Source organism: Sminthopsis crassicaudata, chromosome 5 (assembly GCF_048593235.1).
Source record: "Sminthopsis crassicaudata isolate SCR6 chromosome 5, ASM4859323v1, whole genome shotgun sequence".
Lineage (NCBI taxonomy): Eukaryota > Metazoa > Chordata > Mammalia > Dasyuromorphia > Dasyuridae > Sminthopsis > Sminthopsis crassicaudata.
The window spans coordinates 47415036-47433518 of record NC_133621.1 but is presented as its reverse complement, the minus strand read 5'-3'; the positions used below and the strand labels follow the sequence as shown (position 1 = coordinate 47433518).

At 40.6% G+C, this 18483-nt stretch overlaps 1 protein-coding gene across 1 annotated transcript in view; it reads left to right on the top strand.

Annotated features, from left to right (window-relative positions):
* The first annotated feature begins 311 nt into the window (after positions 1–311).
* The window catches only part of STEAP2 (STEAP2 metalloreductase), a 28867-nt gene continuing 10695 nt past the window's right edge, over positions 312–18483 (top strand). Inside the window, exons 1-2 of the mRNA XM_074266583.1 lie at positions 312–530; positions 14350–14867. Coding sequence (XP_074122684.1) covers positions 14376–14867 — 492 coding nt within the window. The 5' untranslated portion in view covers positions 312–530; positions 14350–14375. The remainder of the gene's footprint in view (positions 531–14349; positions 14868–18483) is intronic.

Genomic DNA, 18483 nt, shown 5'->3' with positions numbered 1-18483 from the left:
CCCACCTCCGCCTCCTCCGGTATCCCCGCTCCCCCCACCCCCCCCCCCCCCCCGCCGCAGTGCTCCGCCTCTGAGCCTCCTCCCGTCCGCGCGCCGCGAGCGGGCCGGAGGAAGGGGAAGGACCAGGCCGGCAGCCACCTGGCTCCTAGCGGGCGGTAGGCCCCGGCCGGCCAGGTGCAGCCACCGGAGGCAGAGCACCGGGGGAGGAGCCTGAGCGGCGGCGGCGGCGGCGGCGGCGGCGGAGGAGGAGGAGGAGGCGGAGGAGGAGGCTGAGATGCTGCAAGACCTCCCGCCTCGGCCGCGGCCGCTCCGCCCGGGGGGAGAGAGCGCATCCATCCTGCGAGGGCTCCCCCTCCGGAAGGAGCGGGGACACTGATTCCCCGGCCCCCAGGGAGCGGGGACCCCGTCTCCCCCTCCCGGCGCAGGGCCCGGGGCCGTCCGCACGCACAGGTGGCGCCGTCCCGCAGACCAGACCCTGCATGTGCCTCGTGGGCAGAGCTCCGTCCGGACATCGCTGGCCGGGCACACGCGTAAGTCCCCTGGGAGGCATCCGTCCGTGCTGGGAGAGCGGCCTTCGTGCCATCTGGGTTATGAAATCAGCGGCGCTGGCTGCCCTAAATCGGCTCCGAGCTTTGTGCCCGGGCTAATCCGGCGCTTCTTGCAAATTGTGCCCGAAAATAGAGCAGAAAAGGGGGCTGTGTCCTGGAGGCCTCTCCCCATCCCCCTCCCGCTCGGACTGGGGCAGGTTTTACTCTCCTGGCCATCGAGTCCTGTTCGGAAAACTTCTTGTCGGGCACGGCGAGGAAGGATTCCAAAGAGCTCCAAAGGAAGGGGGAGAAATCTACAGAATAACTCTTTAAGGCCCCCTGCGTGAAAACAAATCAATGGTTGAATTCAACTTTAAAAACAAGTCTGTAGACGGGAAGTTTATGAGGCTGTTTGCGGCTTTGCTGTCATTCTGTTGGCCTTCATCTTCCTCCGGGGCTATGTGCCTTCTCCCCGCCCCTCCATTGATGGTGTCAGACGGCGGAGAACGCACTGGAGTCAGGCAGAGGCCCCGCATTCCAAGCCCCCCAGCCCCCGGAGGACCGGTGACTTCACCCAGGTCTCCAAATCCCCTCGGCAGCAGCGTCTGCATCTTTTACACGACGGGCCTGCATGGCCCTGGAGGGCCCCTGATCCTAAGAGAAGTAACCAGCATGAGTCTTTTTTATTATTAGTTTTTGCCAGATATATACATGGGTAATTTTACAGCATTGACAATTGCCAAACCGTCTGTTCTAATTTTCCCCTCCCCCCCATGGCAGGTTGGCCCATACATGTTACATATGTTAAAGTAAAATACAGTATATGTATACACGTCCAAACAGTTGTTTCAGCATAAGCCTTTGGCTGTTTTGTGACCTCATGGCTCCAGCTATCAACTTGAAGTCTAGTGGAGGAGCTGAATTAGAAGGATCCCTTTGCAGATTTGTGGGACTTTGGGAAAGTCAACACTTTTTTCAGACTCAGTTTTCTTATCTATAAAATGGGGATAATAATAGTACTTACTTCACAGGTGGGTGAGCATTAAATGAAATGCTATATTTAAATTTCTGCAGACCTTTATAAAATGTTAGCTGTTATTATTTTGCACAGTTCTTAGCCATCAAATCATACATTATTGGTGTTTCTACATGTTTCTCCCACCTCTTAGCTAAGGGCAATATCCAATTCTTAAAAGGGAGAATTATAATCTAGCCATAATGAGTTTATTTTATTCTTCAATATCAATGTCATGTGGACTGAATGGAAGTAAATAGGAAAGTTTATTTGCGCTTTGCTTTTTATCTGTGAGGGTAAAGGGTATATATAGTGGATACAGAGCCTTAGGGTGATGAAGGAAGGCTTGGGTTGCTGGGGAGCTCTAAGGCTCAACATGGAAGAGCTTTTGGCAGGAGTCTCCTAACTGAGGTTCCGACATCACAGGTGCAGATTAACAGTCTTTCAGCTCAGAAGTGAGAAGCGAGGGCAAAGAACATGGAAGAATGAGTTCTGCCTCATTTCTGTGGGCTCTGGAAGGTAACAGTGTAGTGGATTATCCCACTAGTTATGTGCTCTTCACTAATGCTGAGATCTTCACATCTTCATCTGTAAAATGAAGGGATCCTGCTGGAAAATCTCCAAGATGATTTACAAATCTAAAATTCTCTCACATTCAGCAAGGCCCATCAGCCACTTACCTTTTCAACTAACATATGTCCAGATTTCCCAAGGTAGGCCTTCAGCCATTATTACTAGCCAATCCCCAGGCTACTCTTTAAGGCGGTGGTCCTCAGACTTTTTAAATAGGGGGCCAGTTCCCTGTCCCTCAGACTGGTGGAGGGCCGGACTACAGTAAAAACAAAAGCTCACACTCTGTCTCCGCCCCTCAGCCCATTTGCCATAACCCGGCAGGTCTCGGGCTGTAGTTTGAGAACCTCTGCTTTAAGGTGTAAAGAAAGTTTGGTTGTAGAATTTCCTCATAAGCATTCCCTAATCAGAGGAAACCACAGGTCTAGTCCAAAAAAAGCCAATTGTTTTCTGTCCTAGAAGCTCACATGCAAGGAAAAATTATAGATCACTTTTTGAAGACAATGAAACATTATAAAATGGCATCTTTAAAAAGTGAAAAAGAATTCCAAAACAGAGAATTGAATTCAATTAAATCCCAACAAGCATTCACTAAGTTACTTCCATGAACAAAGCACCATGGCAGGTACTGGGGATACAAACACAAAACCAAAAAAATGGTTCCTAGGAGAGATGTCATCAAAGGAGAATTGACTAGACATGGCAACTGATTGGATATGGAATGCAGTTAAGGAAGACAGTGAAATTGCAGACTTAGTATTCCTTGACATAGAGAAATTCGGAGGAGGAAGGCCTTTGAGGGAGAAGCAGAGAAGCTGAGTTAGTGTCAAATGTGTTTTATTTGAGACAGATCCAAAAACGTCCCTGTGGAGATAGCCAGCAGACAGCTGGTGAAGTGGGACTCTAGAGGGATTAGTGGTGGATATAATGACTTAGGAATTATTTCCATAGTGGTGATAATTGATTGTGTAAAAACTGCTAAAATCGCCCAGAGAAAGGGGATAAAGAGGCCCAGGGGACTCCCAGGCTTGGATGGTGAGATATGGATCATGAAGGGGAGGGAGAAAGGGCATCTTAAGCATCTGCTGAGCAGAGACTTGAACTTGGCTCAGAAAGGATGGCAGAGAAGGCAGCTCTTATTTTGTCTGTCCCTAACTCTCCCACCTCCATCCTTATTTCTGAAGTTCTCAGTTCTTGTGAAACCCATCAGCCCAAATAACTGTTTCACCTAATATCGTGGCTTTTGTGACATCAACCAATGACATCAGACAAGCTGCTACCTCCACTTTCATACCTTAGATATAAAACACGAAACATGATGATATAATGGAAAGAGCACTAGATTTAGAATCAAAAGATTGCAGATCCCAGCTTTGTTGTGTATTCTCTCTGTAACCTTAGACAAGCCAATTAACCTTGGGGAGAAAGGGTTTTTGGTTTCTACATCAAATTATAGGGAATTGATCTGAATGTAGGTACACTAATCTCAGGAAATACACTGAAAGTGGCTTTTCTTGGACTGATCGACTTTTTTCTCTTAAAAGATGCTTTCTTAAAAACAAAAATATTTGATAATTGAGCATTCCAGTCAGGTTCAGTCAAGTGAAATATAATTATACTGTAATTTTATTTCTTCCCTTGAGATTATTAGAGAGTGAACTAAAGAAATTTTAAAACATTTAAGACATTTATGCACATATATATATATATATATATTTAAGAGATTTTCATAGAACCATAGATATAGAACTAAAAGGGATCTTGGAGGCTCTCTCTTCTAATCTGGTCCAACCCTTTCATTTTTTGACAGTGAGAATTCTTATACTAATTTGTCATTTTAAAATTTCGGAAACGTAGTACTGTTACAATAATGTCTTCTTGTGTGATTCTTGTCATTTATAAATGTCTCAGTAATTCAGATCATTAATGATTTTGTCTGAGTGGCTGGGTCTCCGTGTCTCTGATACAGATCACAGCCCTTTTCTGAATTTCCTTAGGCCTCATGTGACAACCAAGCTGCAAATAATCACCAGGCCTGCACTAACATGGAATGTTTTCTTCTTCATCTCCACCTCTCGGCCTCCTCTGCTTCCCTTACCAAAGCCCAGGAAAAATCCCGTTTTCTTCAGGAAGCATTTCCTGATCACCCTTCATTTTAGTGCCTTCCTTTTATTAAATGTCTCCAATTTAACCTGCATATAGCTTGTTCATACTAGTTGTTTTCATGTTGTCTCCCCCATTAGATTATATGCTCCCTGAAGACAAGAACCCTTTTTTTTGCCCTTTTTTGTATCCCCACTGCTTAACCCAACACCTAGCCCTTAATTAGTGCTTAGGAAATGCTCATTAACTAATTAGAAAGCTTTTTCCCTGGTATGGGGCCAGACATTTTCCCTGGTATGGGGGAGCTTGTGCTCCCATTTCAGAGACATAAGAATAGGACTGCAATAGAAAAATTTTAGTGGAAAATACTTCAAGTGAGAAGACGCTGTGAATTTCCAAAAGGTTTTTAGCAAGTTGGATCATTTTATAACATGACTTTAATAGACTCAAAACTGCAAATAAACAGCCAAGTAACAGAATTTTGCTTCAGCATCACATTTCTTATTCCCCAAAATGAAATTTACTGTTGCTCTTGGTTTATAGAAAGCATCTCACTTGTTAGCAGATTTCTTCCCTTAGGTCCACAAATCCTTTACCTAAGTTGTTAAATTCATTTTAAATTAGTTTAATGTCACAGGTCTGAAATCTTTCTTCATGTGATGGGTATAAAAAGGCATTCTGCTCCATAATAGCCCCCCAGTTACAGTGCCTCATCACTTTCTGCCCACAGAGAACTGGGAGTCTAGGATTTCTCAATCTGCATTAGAAAATTTCAGAGCAATGTGTTCCTCAGTCTCCCCTCGTTACCTCAGGGAAAGCATTCAGAACCCCTAAATCAAACGGTGATCTTTCCTCTTAATTAGAGGTTTCCTGATTTTTTTAATTTAAAGAGGTTTCCTCCTCATAATTAGAGGTTTTTACTATAGAAAGCTTAGGAAACCATTGCTGCTTATGGAGAGTTTTTCCCAGTGTCTAAAGCACATTTAGCTAAGGATAACAATAGCTAAAACAGACTTATCTGACTTGGATCTTGAAGTAAGATTTTAATGAATAGGGAATGGTTTGATGAGATCCACTCCATGCTTGGGAAATAGCATGTGGAAATGTTTAAAGGCAAGACAATACAAACTCATTTATGTGGTATGATAAAGTACTCTCATCATCAGAATTGGGAAGTGATTGTTCTCACATTACTAAAGATCTTGAGCAATTAATTATCGTGTCCATGAGCACTCAGCTAAACTAGTAAGCCTCCTGACTGGAAGTCAAATGTTCTCTCTTAGGACTTACACATCATCGGGAGGAAACAAAATTCAGGGATGATGAGCAATCCACTGTGGCTAAAGCAAGGAAGGAAAATGTATGAAATAAGACTGAAAAAGATGGTTCGGAGCAAGGTTTTTAAGTGGGCCTTAAATGCTTCTGAGCCACTGAGGCTTTTTGATGAGGGGAAAATCACCTGTAATAAAATATACACATTATGATAGTTATGATGGCAATGGGTGAAGGATAGATTGAAGAGTGATAAATCCAGAGTAAGGAAGCTCAGTTATGAGGCTGTTCAAAAGGTCTAAGTGAAAGATGATGAAGACCTGCACTAGAAAGGTGGGAAGTGAGCAGAGAAAGGAGGGAATTAGCAACAAGCTGAAATCAATGACTAGGATTCGGAAATTATTTTTTTGGTAATAAGTAACAGAAAAAGATGAAAAATGACTCAAGTTTCAAGTTTAACTGACTGGAGGAAGGCCTTCATCTGGAAACAGCAGAAAAGACAATTAGGAAGAGACTGGTTCCCAGAGGGAAAGTGATGATTCTGAAGGGTCAGCAGATAGTTATGAGGTGTCTCACCAAAGCTAAGGGGTCAGTTCGGGACTGGAGGCAAGAGAGGAAGAGGAAGGATCAGAGAAGTGGACAGAGAGATGGAAAAGGTAGGACGAGAACCCAGGTCCAGTCTCATGAAGGTAGGATCACAAGAGGCACTGGGCAAAGTCCCCCTTCTATCAAAGACAAGCTCCCCATTAGATGTGCTTGGAAAATCAAAGAAGTTGAGACCTGTAATCCATTTCTCTGCTCTCTCATCTCAATCTTAAACAAAACCAAAAATAATTGGATCACATATACAGGTTTCTTAGAAACATGAAAAGTGTCTAAAGGCTCCTTCAGCTATCTCCAGATGGCTTTAGACAACAAATGTTGACTATTGTTTAGTACTTAACTGATTCTTTTTGTTCAGCAAAACAACTGTTTGAACATGTATACATATATTGTATTTAATTTATACTCTAACATATTTAACATGTATTGGTCAACCTGCCATCTGGGGGCGGGGAAGGAGGGGCAAAATTAGAGCAAAAGGTTTGGTAATTGTCAATGTTGTAAAATTACCCATGCATATATCTGGTAAATTGAAACAAATTTAATACTTAAAATTTAAAATCAGTTTACTCACGTTTGTAGCTCTTCTATGTTTCTAAGCTAATCTTTGTTGCATTGAACTAAATCCTGAGCCACTACTCAGATTATAGATTCTAAAGATTAATATTATTTTAAAAAACATGGTACTGATTGACATTTAGAAAGGAATTAAATCAATCAGTCAATCAGCAAATATTTATTAAGCCAGGCCCTGTGCCATATCTTAGGAATACAAAAAAGAGGCAAAAGACAGTTACTGCCCTTAAAAAAGTTACAGTCTAAAGAGACTACATGCAAACGAATTGATACAAAACCAGCTATGTGCTTATGGTTAGTAGTTAACCTGTAGTTAATAGTTAAAATAGTTAACAGAAGAAAATTCCTGAAATTCAGAGGGGTTCGAGAAGGCTTCCTGTAGAAGGTGGGATTTTAGTTGGGACTTAAGGGAAGCGGGGGGAAAAACAGTAGTAGGAAAGAAGGATGGTTAAGTTCCCCAAATATTCCATCTCCCAAATATACTGTAGTTCTCCCCTCCTTGCATGAATAGTGTCACATTTTTAATAACTTAAATGAAGAATGGCATTTACTTTCTATCATTAGCCACAACCACATGGTTACTAATATGGTTTAAAAAATTCAATTAGAATTTACTATAAGAAACACAATATAAACAAAGCCCAAACAAGATAGATAATAGTCACTGATTAAGACTTACAAATATTAAGACGGTGCTAGTAGAAAACTGTTAACTGGTCTTAATATAATTTAGGCTGTTTATATAATAATAGCCCTATTTATACATATAGCCTCAGTTTCCTCAACTATAAAATGGTGATAAAAGTAATATTTACTACCCAGGGTTGTTTTGGGAATCAAATGAGCTATTTGTAAAGCCCTTATCACAGTGCTATATAAATGCTAACTATTATTATTATCTTTATTACACTTTTCTAACATGGAGGAGGCTACCTGAATTCATCAAAAAAGCACTCAGGACTAGTGGCCGGGCCTGAAGTTTTCAGTGGGAATCTGCCAACCTCACTCTGCCAGAAATGGTTTGTCCTAAGGCCTAAAATCTTTCCTTACCCAAAAAAAAAAAAAAAAAAAAAAAGAAAGAAAGAAAGGGAATAACCAGTTTTTGAGTCCCCGAGGGGTGACTGGAGGGATGAGGAGGGATTTTCCCCAGCTGGCTGGTGCCTGTGTTCCTCAGTTTAGGCTTCTGATGGTCCCAAGCCAGGCTAAATCTGATCATTGCCAATCCTCGTGGCTTAGAGGCTGTGAAGACTGCTTTGTGAAATGAAGTTTGTACAAAGAACTAAGATAGAGTAAGCTTCCTCTTCTCCGTGTCTCAGCCCTCCCCCCCTCCCCTTATGCTGCTTGCAGTGGACTAAGTTCCTGTTGGAGATTCTTGAATTGTTTAATTTGTTTAATTCCGTCTATGAGATGCTGTTGGACCTTAAGAAGACTTGACAGGGGCAGAACAGCAGCAAAGTGGACTCAGACCCTTATTAATTTTGTGTCTCCGGGCAAGCCACTTATTTAACTTCTTTCAGATTATCCATTTACCTCCAGTGGTATTGGGAGCATCGCATGAAATTTTGGAAAGAGTTTTGCAGACTTTAAAGCATTACCTTATTTTTAACTATTCTTATTAATAATAAGCATTAACTTGGTATTAATTGGTATCTTCCTAATTGGAACAGGTTGCTTTCTCACTTAGTATCAAAGAGTAACATTAGCACTAGGAGAAAAAGATTTTTTGTGAAAGCTTTTTATTTTCACAACATGTGCATGGATAATTTTTCAAAATTTAATCCTTGAAAAACCTTTTGTTTCATATTTTCCCCTCCTTCCCCCCACCTCCTCCCCTAGATGGCAAGTAATCCAATATATGTTAAACATTAAAATACATATTAAATCCAATATATGTATACATATTTCCACAATTCTCTTGCTGCCCAAGAAAAATCAGATTAAAAAGGGAAGAAAATGAGAAAAAATAAAATGTAAACAGAAAAAAATGACTTCTTAAAGGTACATTTTACTAAGGTCTTAGATTAATTCTAGAAGGTCAATCCAGGCATCCAGAAATAGACAATTCCTGACTTTGGTTTCACGAAGCCCAAAAGGAACGCATTTCCTAATGTTTCACAATACTCAAACTCTGACCACACAAAATCCATTAATGTGTTGGTTCCTTTGGAATAGACACATCAACTGTTAGCAGTACAGAAGTTATGTAATGGGGAAAGCAAAGGGGATTTTCAGTTGAAAACACAAGTAATCCTTCTGAGCAGCCTGGCTTATTTGCTTAAATTGAATTACACATTTACACTTTATAAAAACAGTAAACTTGCACATTCAAAGCATCACTCAGAAAGAGAAGAAAAATCTGGCTTTCTCCTCAAAGAAAAACCTCATTGTGATTTTTCTATTCAGGAAATGAAAATGAGTAAAGAAATTTTATATCTTGTGGCAAAGGAAAGCTCTTTGGGCATATTTTAATGGGTCATTACAGCTCCCTTCCCTAAGAACTATGAGGTATTTTGTTAGCAGCAACAGGACACCAAGTGGGCATTTGAAGAATGCTGCAGTATTGATACCTATTTATTTTTAATAGGGAATTCCTTAACTAAACTCTTCTGTGCTGTGTTCCGGAAGCCTCAGCCTTCTCTAGGATTTTTCAGCTCTGAAAATATAAATTTCCCCATTCTTCATGGAGACCCTGAGAGGCTCAGCAATTAGGGAAGTACAGGGAGTTAGGTATATCTCAAGCACAAGAAATAATCATCATACTCATACTTGCTTTGGGTAATTAAGTGAATAAATGAATAGAATTCATTGTTTATTTGTGCCTGGCATTTTGCTAAACACTCCTCTGAGGGGCAAGTGGTGGTCAGGAAAGGGAACTATGTTTGTGAGATCACAGAGATGTTGAGTGGAACAATAAAAAGGACCATTAGCAAATCGTTTCCAGAGGCTTTGCTGATGGTGATTGGATTACAGTTTTCAGGCCAAGAGCCTGAATGGGCAAAGACCTTAGCAGAAGGGCAGAAAATAGTGGGTTTGACAAGCATCCCAAGGCCAAGCCCCTGACCTTCTTTGGAGGCTACTGCCTCTGGTTCTGTCATAGGGCATGAAAGGAATGTGTTAATTTCCAGTCAAACAGATGAATAGATATTATAGCTCTGTTGCCAGAAAGAGACATAGTAAGTCTATGGAACTAACCTATATTTTATTTAACATGTGTAACATTTTGGATTGCTTGCCATCAAGGGGAGAGAAGGAGGGAAAAGTTGGAACACAAGTCTATGCAAGGATCAGTGTTGAAAAATTATCCGTGCACATGTTCTGAAAATAAAAAGCTTTAATAATTAAAAAAGGAAATATAGCATAGTTAGTGCATTGTTTTGTCAAAAAAAAGAAAGAGTAAGTCTAATATGACTGTCACGAAGGCCCCCTGAAAGCCAACCGGCCTGAGGAGCTCACTCAGCGGTTGGAGAGGATGAAGGAGAGATTATGGTCTGAAGTCTGCAAGTTCCAAGTGCACTGATGGAATCACAAGCTGGGGAAGAGGAAGGATGCATTTTTGCTTCTCAACTTGTCCTGAAGAGGGAAGTATTCCAAGAAATAGTGGAAGCGGCCTGCCCTCTTACATGGGAGAGATTCTCCCCAGTTCTCCTCCGGGAAGGCCTTAGGGTGGACAGCTCATTGGGGCACCGGTATTGCTAACTCCCTGCCGAGGAACCCAGAACCAGGGGCGTATCTGGGATAGGACAGAGCTTTACCATTATCCACTCCTGTTTATTCAGGTGGGGACAAATAGGGCTCTTAAAAAGAACCTAGAAAATATGGCAAAAAAAAAAAAGAGAGAGAACCTCAATGAAACAACAAGTGGCATTTTTCATCACTACTGACTGTAAACTAGGGATTCAGCAGCATAAAGTTGATTTTAGAAGTCAGCTGGTTAGGAAAGAATTATTTTAAAAGGGGGCTGGACTTGTGGACCATGACTTAGGATACAGATGTCGGGCTTCCAGCCAGAGATGATACGTATTAGATATGTGCATATATGTAATTTTTCTGGAATCTAGTAAGTCAAAAGGACTTGAAACCAAAAAGGGAAAGGAAAGGAGGAGAAAACTGGCTTGTAGAGCTGCCACATTTGGCAACTTGAACAATGTGTGAAGAATAACAGTGCAAAGGAGAAAGGGACTGGAGATAGATCACATCACAGAAGAGAGCATGGTTTTAGGTGTCTAATGTGCATAAGGCATGCTGAATTAACCAGGTGTATCAGAGCTCCTAAAGCAAGGAGGCAAAGATTGTCATTATCCCCGGACTCAGTAGAGAGGAACATTCAGAAAGAGCAGGCTGTGGGGCGTGTAATAGTGTCATATGTTAAGAGGCAGAGTCCTGCACAGAGTGTGGATCCAAGTCCACTTGAAACTTCCTTCCCAAGCTCATTTGCCAGTACTGTCCCTCACCCATCACCCAGGCACAGCTTCCTCCTCCACAGTGGTTCTCTTAGACAGGGTGTCCCTAATTCCTGGAACACTCCCCTGCTCACCTGCACCTGGTTCCTTTCCAGCCTCAAGGGCTGCTCCTACACAGGGCTTTTCCTGGCTCCTCCTAGTCATTAGCACTCTGTGTCCAAAATAAAATAAAACCCAACCACCAACCTTTGTATTTATTTTGCTTATGCTATTTCTCTGTGTAAGTGGTGTGCAGTGCCCCTTTTTCCCCTAGTAGAATGTAAGCTCCTTCGGAAAGCACTTCTTTTTACTTTTGTCTCTATATCTCCAGCAATTTGTGGTTGATTTAGAACACACAATAAGTCCTTAATAATGAAGAATGTCAGCTCCTTGAAGAAAGCACTTATTCTTACTTTTGCCTTTATTATCTCCAGCAATTTGTGGTTGACTTGGAACACACAATAAGTCCTTAATAAATGTTTGTTGTATTAACCTAGAGTTTACATTTGGAATTTACAGAGAGACAGATTTGGAATTGATCCACAGACTTTACAATGGGTTCCTTCTCATTGGAGGTCTTCAGGCATAGGCTGATTGATCATTTGTAGATGATGTAAAAGACATTCTTGTGAACAACTATAGCTTGGATTAAATGGCCTCCAAGGTCCTTTCAAACTTGGAGATTCTGTGATTTTCCTTGTTACTGGTGATTATTATGAGATCTCACTAAAGCTAGAAAATAAGGAAGGTTCTAGCTGTAGCTAGTCGTGTCTTGCTGAAAATCATAGTGGGGACATTTTAGAATGGAGAGGAGTCGAGTTAGGGATTTTATTATATTTTGTTGTTAGTTGTTTTAGTCCCACTCTTCATGACCCCATTTGGGGTTTTCTTGGCAAAGATACTGGAGGGGTTTGCCATTCCCTTCTTCAGCTCATTTATAGATGAGGAAATGGAGGCAAACGGATTAAAGGGACTTGTCCTGGATCACACAGTTCAATGAGGCACCTGTGGAGCCTGACAACCCAAAAAGCAAACGCGATCTTAAGCTACAAAAAGAGTGGTCTTGGGTAATTGAAAAAAAAGACAAGGTTTGGAACAAACTGTGTGTGGAATGGGAGGCTTCATTTAAGAGCGAATAGCATGTTTGCAATAGAATCAGGAACATTTTATAACTTTCTCCAATATTGTGTAAAATCAGGGAAAAGAAGCAGAGGAGATAGCTTTTAAGCTTGGGATTTTAAAAAGCACTAGTGGTGATAAGACAAAGGAACAAAAGAGTAGGGGACAGTGGGTAGTTGAAGTTGATCACTTTTTGGCAAAGCCAGTAATTCAGTTCTATCATATTGCCTAATAGTCTTTCCTGACCCCCGTTGTTAGTCCCTTCTCTCCCTAATGACTTTGTATTCTTTTCTATTTATTCTCTTTAGACTTATTTTGCATATATTTTTAAATGTACATGGCTCCCTTGATAGAATATAAGCTCCCTGAGAATTGATTTTTCATTCTTGTATGTTTCCCTGGTGCTTAGAACAGTACATATATAGTAGGTGCTTAATAAATGCTTGTTGTTGAGTGAAAATTATGCTGGCAAAAATGTGGGGATTAGTGAATATTATGCATGCAAGTAAAACATCTTAAGGACTTTTGAGGTTTATTAACTTACCTGCAAAGCCAACTAGTTATATTTAGTTATATTTTTTAATTCTAGTCATCATCCAAGAACTAGGATTTGTCATACCACTATCCCCATATGTTTGGAACCTAAACACACAGATGGGTAAAATGTGAATATGCTATATAAAGAAAGGAGGAAAATTCTTGAATTTTATCTGTCTGAATATGGACCTTTTCCAGAACTCTTCTCCCCGCCCTCCTTTCCACTATCCATCCTCCATTCTCCATGGGAAATGTGACATTTCCCATGTTTTTCCCTCCTCCCCCAAATCCCCATGCTTCTAGCTCAGGTACTACCTTCTCCAAGAAGTTTCACACGCTCTCCTCCCCCAGGTGAAAGTGATCTCTCTAGCCTAAAACTTGTCATAGCACTTTACCGCCTCGTCTTTGCCCTCATAACACCCTGTATTATATTATAATTTTCTGTCAGTATCTCATACCCACCATGTGTTTATACACTTCTCAAGAGCAGAGACTGTTTTATTGTTTCTACTTATCTTCAATTTCTAACATAGCATTTTATACATAGTAAGTCTTAGTAAGTAAATGTTGAGAGAATGGGATGATTAGGAAAAGGGGGAAAAAACCCAATTATTATGTGATGTGTTCTATAATGGAATAATTTTTAAAGAGTTTGGAGATAATTTTGTTAAAATGGGGGATTTATTCCGTACAAGTTCAATAGAAGTGAATTTGACATAGAAATGAAGTTTACTCACAAAAGAGTAAAAACCTTTAAAATATAATCATTTTAAAGGAAATCTTTCTGAAATACATTTCCTTTTTTTGTACCTTCTTAAAGAGGGGACTTTAAATTTAATATTTAATTAAACTTTTAATTTAATATTTCTTTGATTTAGGGTGTTTCTTGTTGCCACCAATTATTGCAGTGGTCTGTAATACATAATATAATGCAAAAGTGCCCCATTGCCCACAGGCCATATGTAGGCCCCAATATGCTTATGCATGAATCCAATCAGATTAAAATGTAATTGCAAAATATTTTTTAAAATAAATTAAAATATAGACTTTGTTGATATGAGATATTCTAAGTTAATATGCAGATTTCAGGGATGTTTATGCATAGTTTCTGGACCTCATTGAAGTTCCAACACAACTGGCACAGCACATGTAATAGCTACCAAAGTGTGTTGGTATTCTAAATAGTTCTAGTTGGCTGCACTTTTCATGATTCTTGTATCTGCATTGTATAGCAGTTATTTTTCCTTTTGGCTCCTTTCTTGATGTCAGCTGTTAATTCTCGTTTCTGTTAGTTTGCCTTTTTCTCCCAGGCCCTCTCATACATCTGGGAAATCAGATCACTGTACCTGTCACAACTGTATAAAAATAAGTCAGTAGGCTCACGGCATCTTCAGTTACAAAGTTTGTGGGCTGCAGTGCGCCCCAGCGTGGTAGCTATTTCAGATTTCCAAAGGCCTATTTTATTTCTAGGATCTTGACTTTATTCCCAGCTGATTTAGAGTGGCCTAAATCTAAATCTCACTCTGTGTGGAACTGCTTTAAAGTTACGGCTTTGAGTGACTTTAAAATCCTTTCTTTTCTTTTCTAGGTTAATGCTGTACTTGTCTTCAAATCATGGAATCCATATCAATGATGGGAAGTCCTAAGAGTCTTAACGACACATTTTTACCCAATGGTATAAATGGTATCAAAGATGCGAGTAAGGTTACCATAGGTATAATTGGAAGCGGAGATTTTGCCAAGTCTCTGACCATTCGACTGATCCGCTGTGGGTATCACGTAGTCATAGGGAGCAGAAACCCCAAATTTGCCTCAGAATTCTTCCCGCACGTGGTTGACGTTACCCATCATGAAGATGCTCTCACAAAAACAAATATTATTTTTATTGCAATACACAGAGAACATTACACCTCTTTGTGGGACCTTCGGCATCTCCTTGTGGGTAAAATCCTGATTGATGTCAGCAATAACATGAGGGTAAACCAGTACCCAGAGTCCAATGCAGAATATTTGGCTTCCTTGTTCCCCGATTCCTTCATCGTGAAAGGCTTTAACGTGGTCTCAGCTTGGGCCCTCCAGTTGGGGCCCAAGGATGCCAGCAGGCAGGTAGGTTTGGGTTTTTTTATTTTTTTATTTTTTAGAGATGGATATTTAGGTACTCATTCCTACCAAGGGCTGAAACTCCATTGAGACATCAGCTTTTAACCATCAATTTCCTGACCCTATAAAGGTACAACTCCACCCCCAAAACAAAGAGCTAGGGCAATTATTTGCCTTTTCCCGGAGGCATCCAAGTAATTCAAGAAAAGGCAAGTTTTGGGGTCTCAGTTCCCCAGCCAGTTGCTTCAGTTCTCCGTTTCACTTTGATAGAGATAAATTGGTTTCACAATGCATCAGCCATTACGTTGTTTATGAGAGTTCAGCCGGCTTATAAAACATCAGTGTGTACAACCTGCCTCTACATATTTTGAAGTGCCCAAACTGGAAACTGCAGATGTTAGGAACCTGCCCAAATGCCAATTAGGCATCCCTTTGAGGCTGCTATTATTATGGAGTAGTCTGTGCCCCAGATCCATGCCCTTCAAGGAATTTTTATCCCCAGTTCTAGCTGTAATCCGAACGTCGTTTGGTAAATCTAATGTTCCGGATGCAGGATATACTAAAAAACCCAGATAAATTAGGAGAAGAAAATCAATACATAATGCAATGTTTTGGTTTTGTCTGGCTCCTGTTGTTTCATTAGTATTAACTAGAGGTGGCAAATTCACAGCCCCTGCCCTCTATGCTCCCAAAATTCCACAGTGCTCTAACCCAGATTGAAATGTAATTGGGAAATGTTTTTTCCCCTGGTAAATTCATTTATTTTTAATACACATTACTTTATGAATCATGTTGGGAGAGAAAAATCAGAGCAAAAGGGAAAACTATGGGAAGAGATTTAAAAAAAAGAAGAGATTGATTTACATTCAGTCTTCTTGGTTCTTTTTTCTGGATGCAGATGACAAGTTCTGTCCAAAGTCTATTGGGATTGCTTTGGATCTCTGAACCATAAAGAACCAACTCTTTCATAGTTGACCCTAGCACTTTCTTGTTATTATTGTGTACAGTGTATTCTTGGTTCTATTCAACATCAACTCATGTAAATCTTCCCAGGCCTTTCTGAAATCAGCTTGTTCAACATTTTTTGTAGAACAGTAATATTCCATTATCTTCAGTACCCTAACTTGTTCAGCCATTCCCCAATTGACGAACATCTATTCCTTTTCCAATTCTTTGCTACCACAAAAAGAACTGCTACAAACATTTTTGCACATGTGGGTCCTTTGGGGGGAAATGTTTTAAATAAAAATGCAACACAGATAACCAGTATAGCAGAAGCTCAAGATAGGTCCTGATCTGGCCCCACCCAGGGTGGAGGGACCATTAAGAATATCATAAAGGACTAAAATTAGAGGAACTGTGATTTTCTTTCCAAGAATTACATTTTATTATTTGGTTTTCTGAATTGGTAGTTTCTATTTGAATTTGACACCACTGGTGTAGACAATTCCCAGAGAGGAAATTCCCCCTACCAGTGCAGCTTCTGGCCTTAGATGTCTAGGGATACCGAGAGGTGGATTTGCTCAGAGGCTTTAAACACAGGCCTTCTGGACTTTTGGCCAACTTTCCATGTGTTGCATGCATTGCCTCTTGTAGTAGAGTAAAATTCAGAAAAAAGGGGTGTGTAATTCTGAAATATGCATATCCCTAGGCCAGGATATCCACCATCTGTGTCCAATGGACCCTTCATTTTTGGACAAGGCTGACATTCCATGCTGAGGGGCTTAATGGATGTTTCTGCCTTAGTTAAACTAGGCTAACACTGGAGCACTGAGTTTCTTTGTATCATAGCATGAGAATCGTCCCATTTCATGCAGGAACCCCAAATGTGTACCTTTCAGGCATTCCTTGTTTCCTTCTCTTCAGGTTCAAGTTCATCTCCCCACTGCCCTTACTTAAATCCAGTTGTTGCCTGGCAGGAAGAGTCAAATGGCCACAACAACAGAATCCCACTCTTAGACTTTCATCCCCCAGATAGTCAATTCATCAAATTCTTCTACAGTAAGCAATATCTTGCAATTGAATTTTGGTCTTTGCTTTTCATTTTTCCTAAGCTGTCTCCCCACACCAAGGTACGAACTGGAAGGTGAAGACAGGACAAGGTGCTCAAAATATATTAAAGATAGCAAGAAGTGTAAATAAAATATTATAAATATAATAAAATATGATATATTAATATAATATAAATATTAGAAATGTAATATATAAAATATAATATATAATACAAAAAAATTTTAAATTAATTTTTGAGTCTCAGGAATCTAAGTGTGGCTGGGTCTCAGAGATGAGGCTATAGCACTATGTCCACTGTCCAGACAGGAAGCCAGGGGCCCACTTCAGTGACCACTCACCAGACCTTTCATGGGTCACAGTCCTGGGTCAGCATAAGTCAGAACCACATTTCTTCCCTTTCTCAACTTTGGGAGAGGAGCAAGGAGAATTATTTATGAATGATAAGTAAATTATAATTCTTGACCATTATAAAGAAAGACCTCTGTCCTTTACTGTCAGAGCCATTGGTGGGCTTGGAAGGGCTGTAGGCCAGGAGGACCCAGGACTAGCCTAGCATATGCTGTGTTCCACAATTGGCCCTTGAGGGGAGAAGGCCGGGATTCAGGGAGAGTATTTTTGGATGTCCCTTAGAGTCAGCTGCTGACCCGTCAAAGAATGAATGTAACAGTTGCAGGAGCTCTTCCACTGAAGAGAATTCAGAAGAACCTGAAGGGCAGGACCATTAAAAACATGCACATGCACCTGAACAAATGCAGAAAACTGTCGCCATGGGTAGCTTGCTTTCCTGGGTACGTAACCCAGAACTGGGACCTTCCCAAACCTGCTTCTGGGCCTCTGGGTCTGTAATCTATATTGTTACTCATCTTGTCTCATTTGCTAAGTGAGACTACGCAGATCCAACCTGTGCTGCTGGTCATGCTGCCTTCTGTCAGCCTCCCCAAACTGGGAAGGCTTTGTTCGAGATATGAAACCAGCTGGGTCCTGAGCTGGACCCCACCCAGGGATGGGGGGACCACTAAGAGTGAGTTATAAAGCTCTAGGATTGGAGGAACTATGATCTACCTTCGTGGCAGAGGTATTCATAATGATAAAATCAAGGACCCATCCAAGAATTACCTTTTATTATTACTGTTCAGGAATTCATAAGATTTCAAGCTAAAGGAGCCCTTTCCAGTCATCTAGTCTAAAACCTAGTTTTACAAATGAAATTGAAGCAGAGAGGAAAAGTGATTAGCTCAGCTACAAAAGTACTCAGAATTTGAATCCAAAGCCCTTTTATTCCAAATCTAGGACAGGCTACTCATTATCTGAATAGTATTTGCAAGTACTTTCAAGGTTTGTGTTTTGTAAGTTAGAAAGAAAGAATGAGAGAGAAAGAAAGAGAGGGAGAAAGAGAGAAGGAGGCAAGGAGGGAGAGAGGAAGAAAGGAAGGAAGGAAAAAGAGAAAGGTAAAAAGAAAGAAGGAAAGATAGAAAGGAAGAAAGAAGAAAAAAGATAGAAAGGAAGTAAGGAAAAAAGATAGAAAGGAAGGAAAAAAAGAAATAAGGAAAGAGAAAAAGAGAAAGAAAAAGATAAGATTAGATTAGATGGATGAATGGATGGATGGATG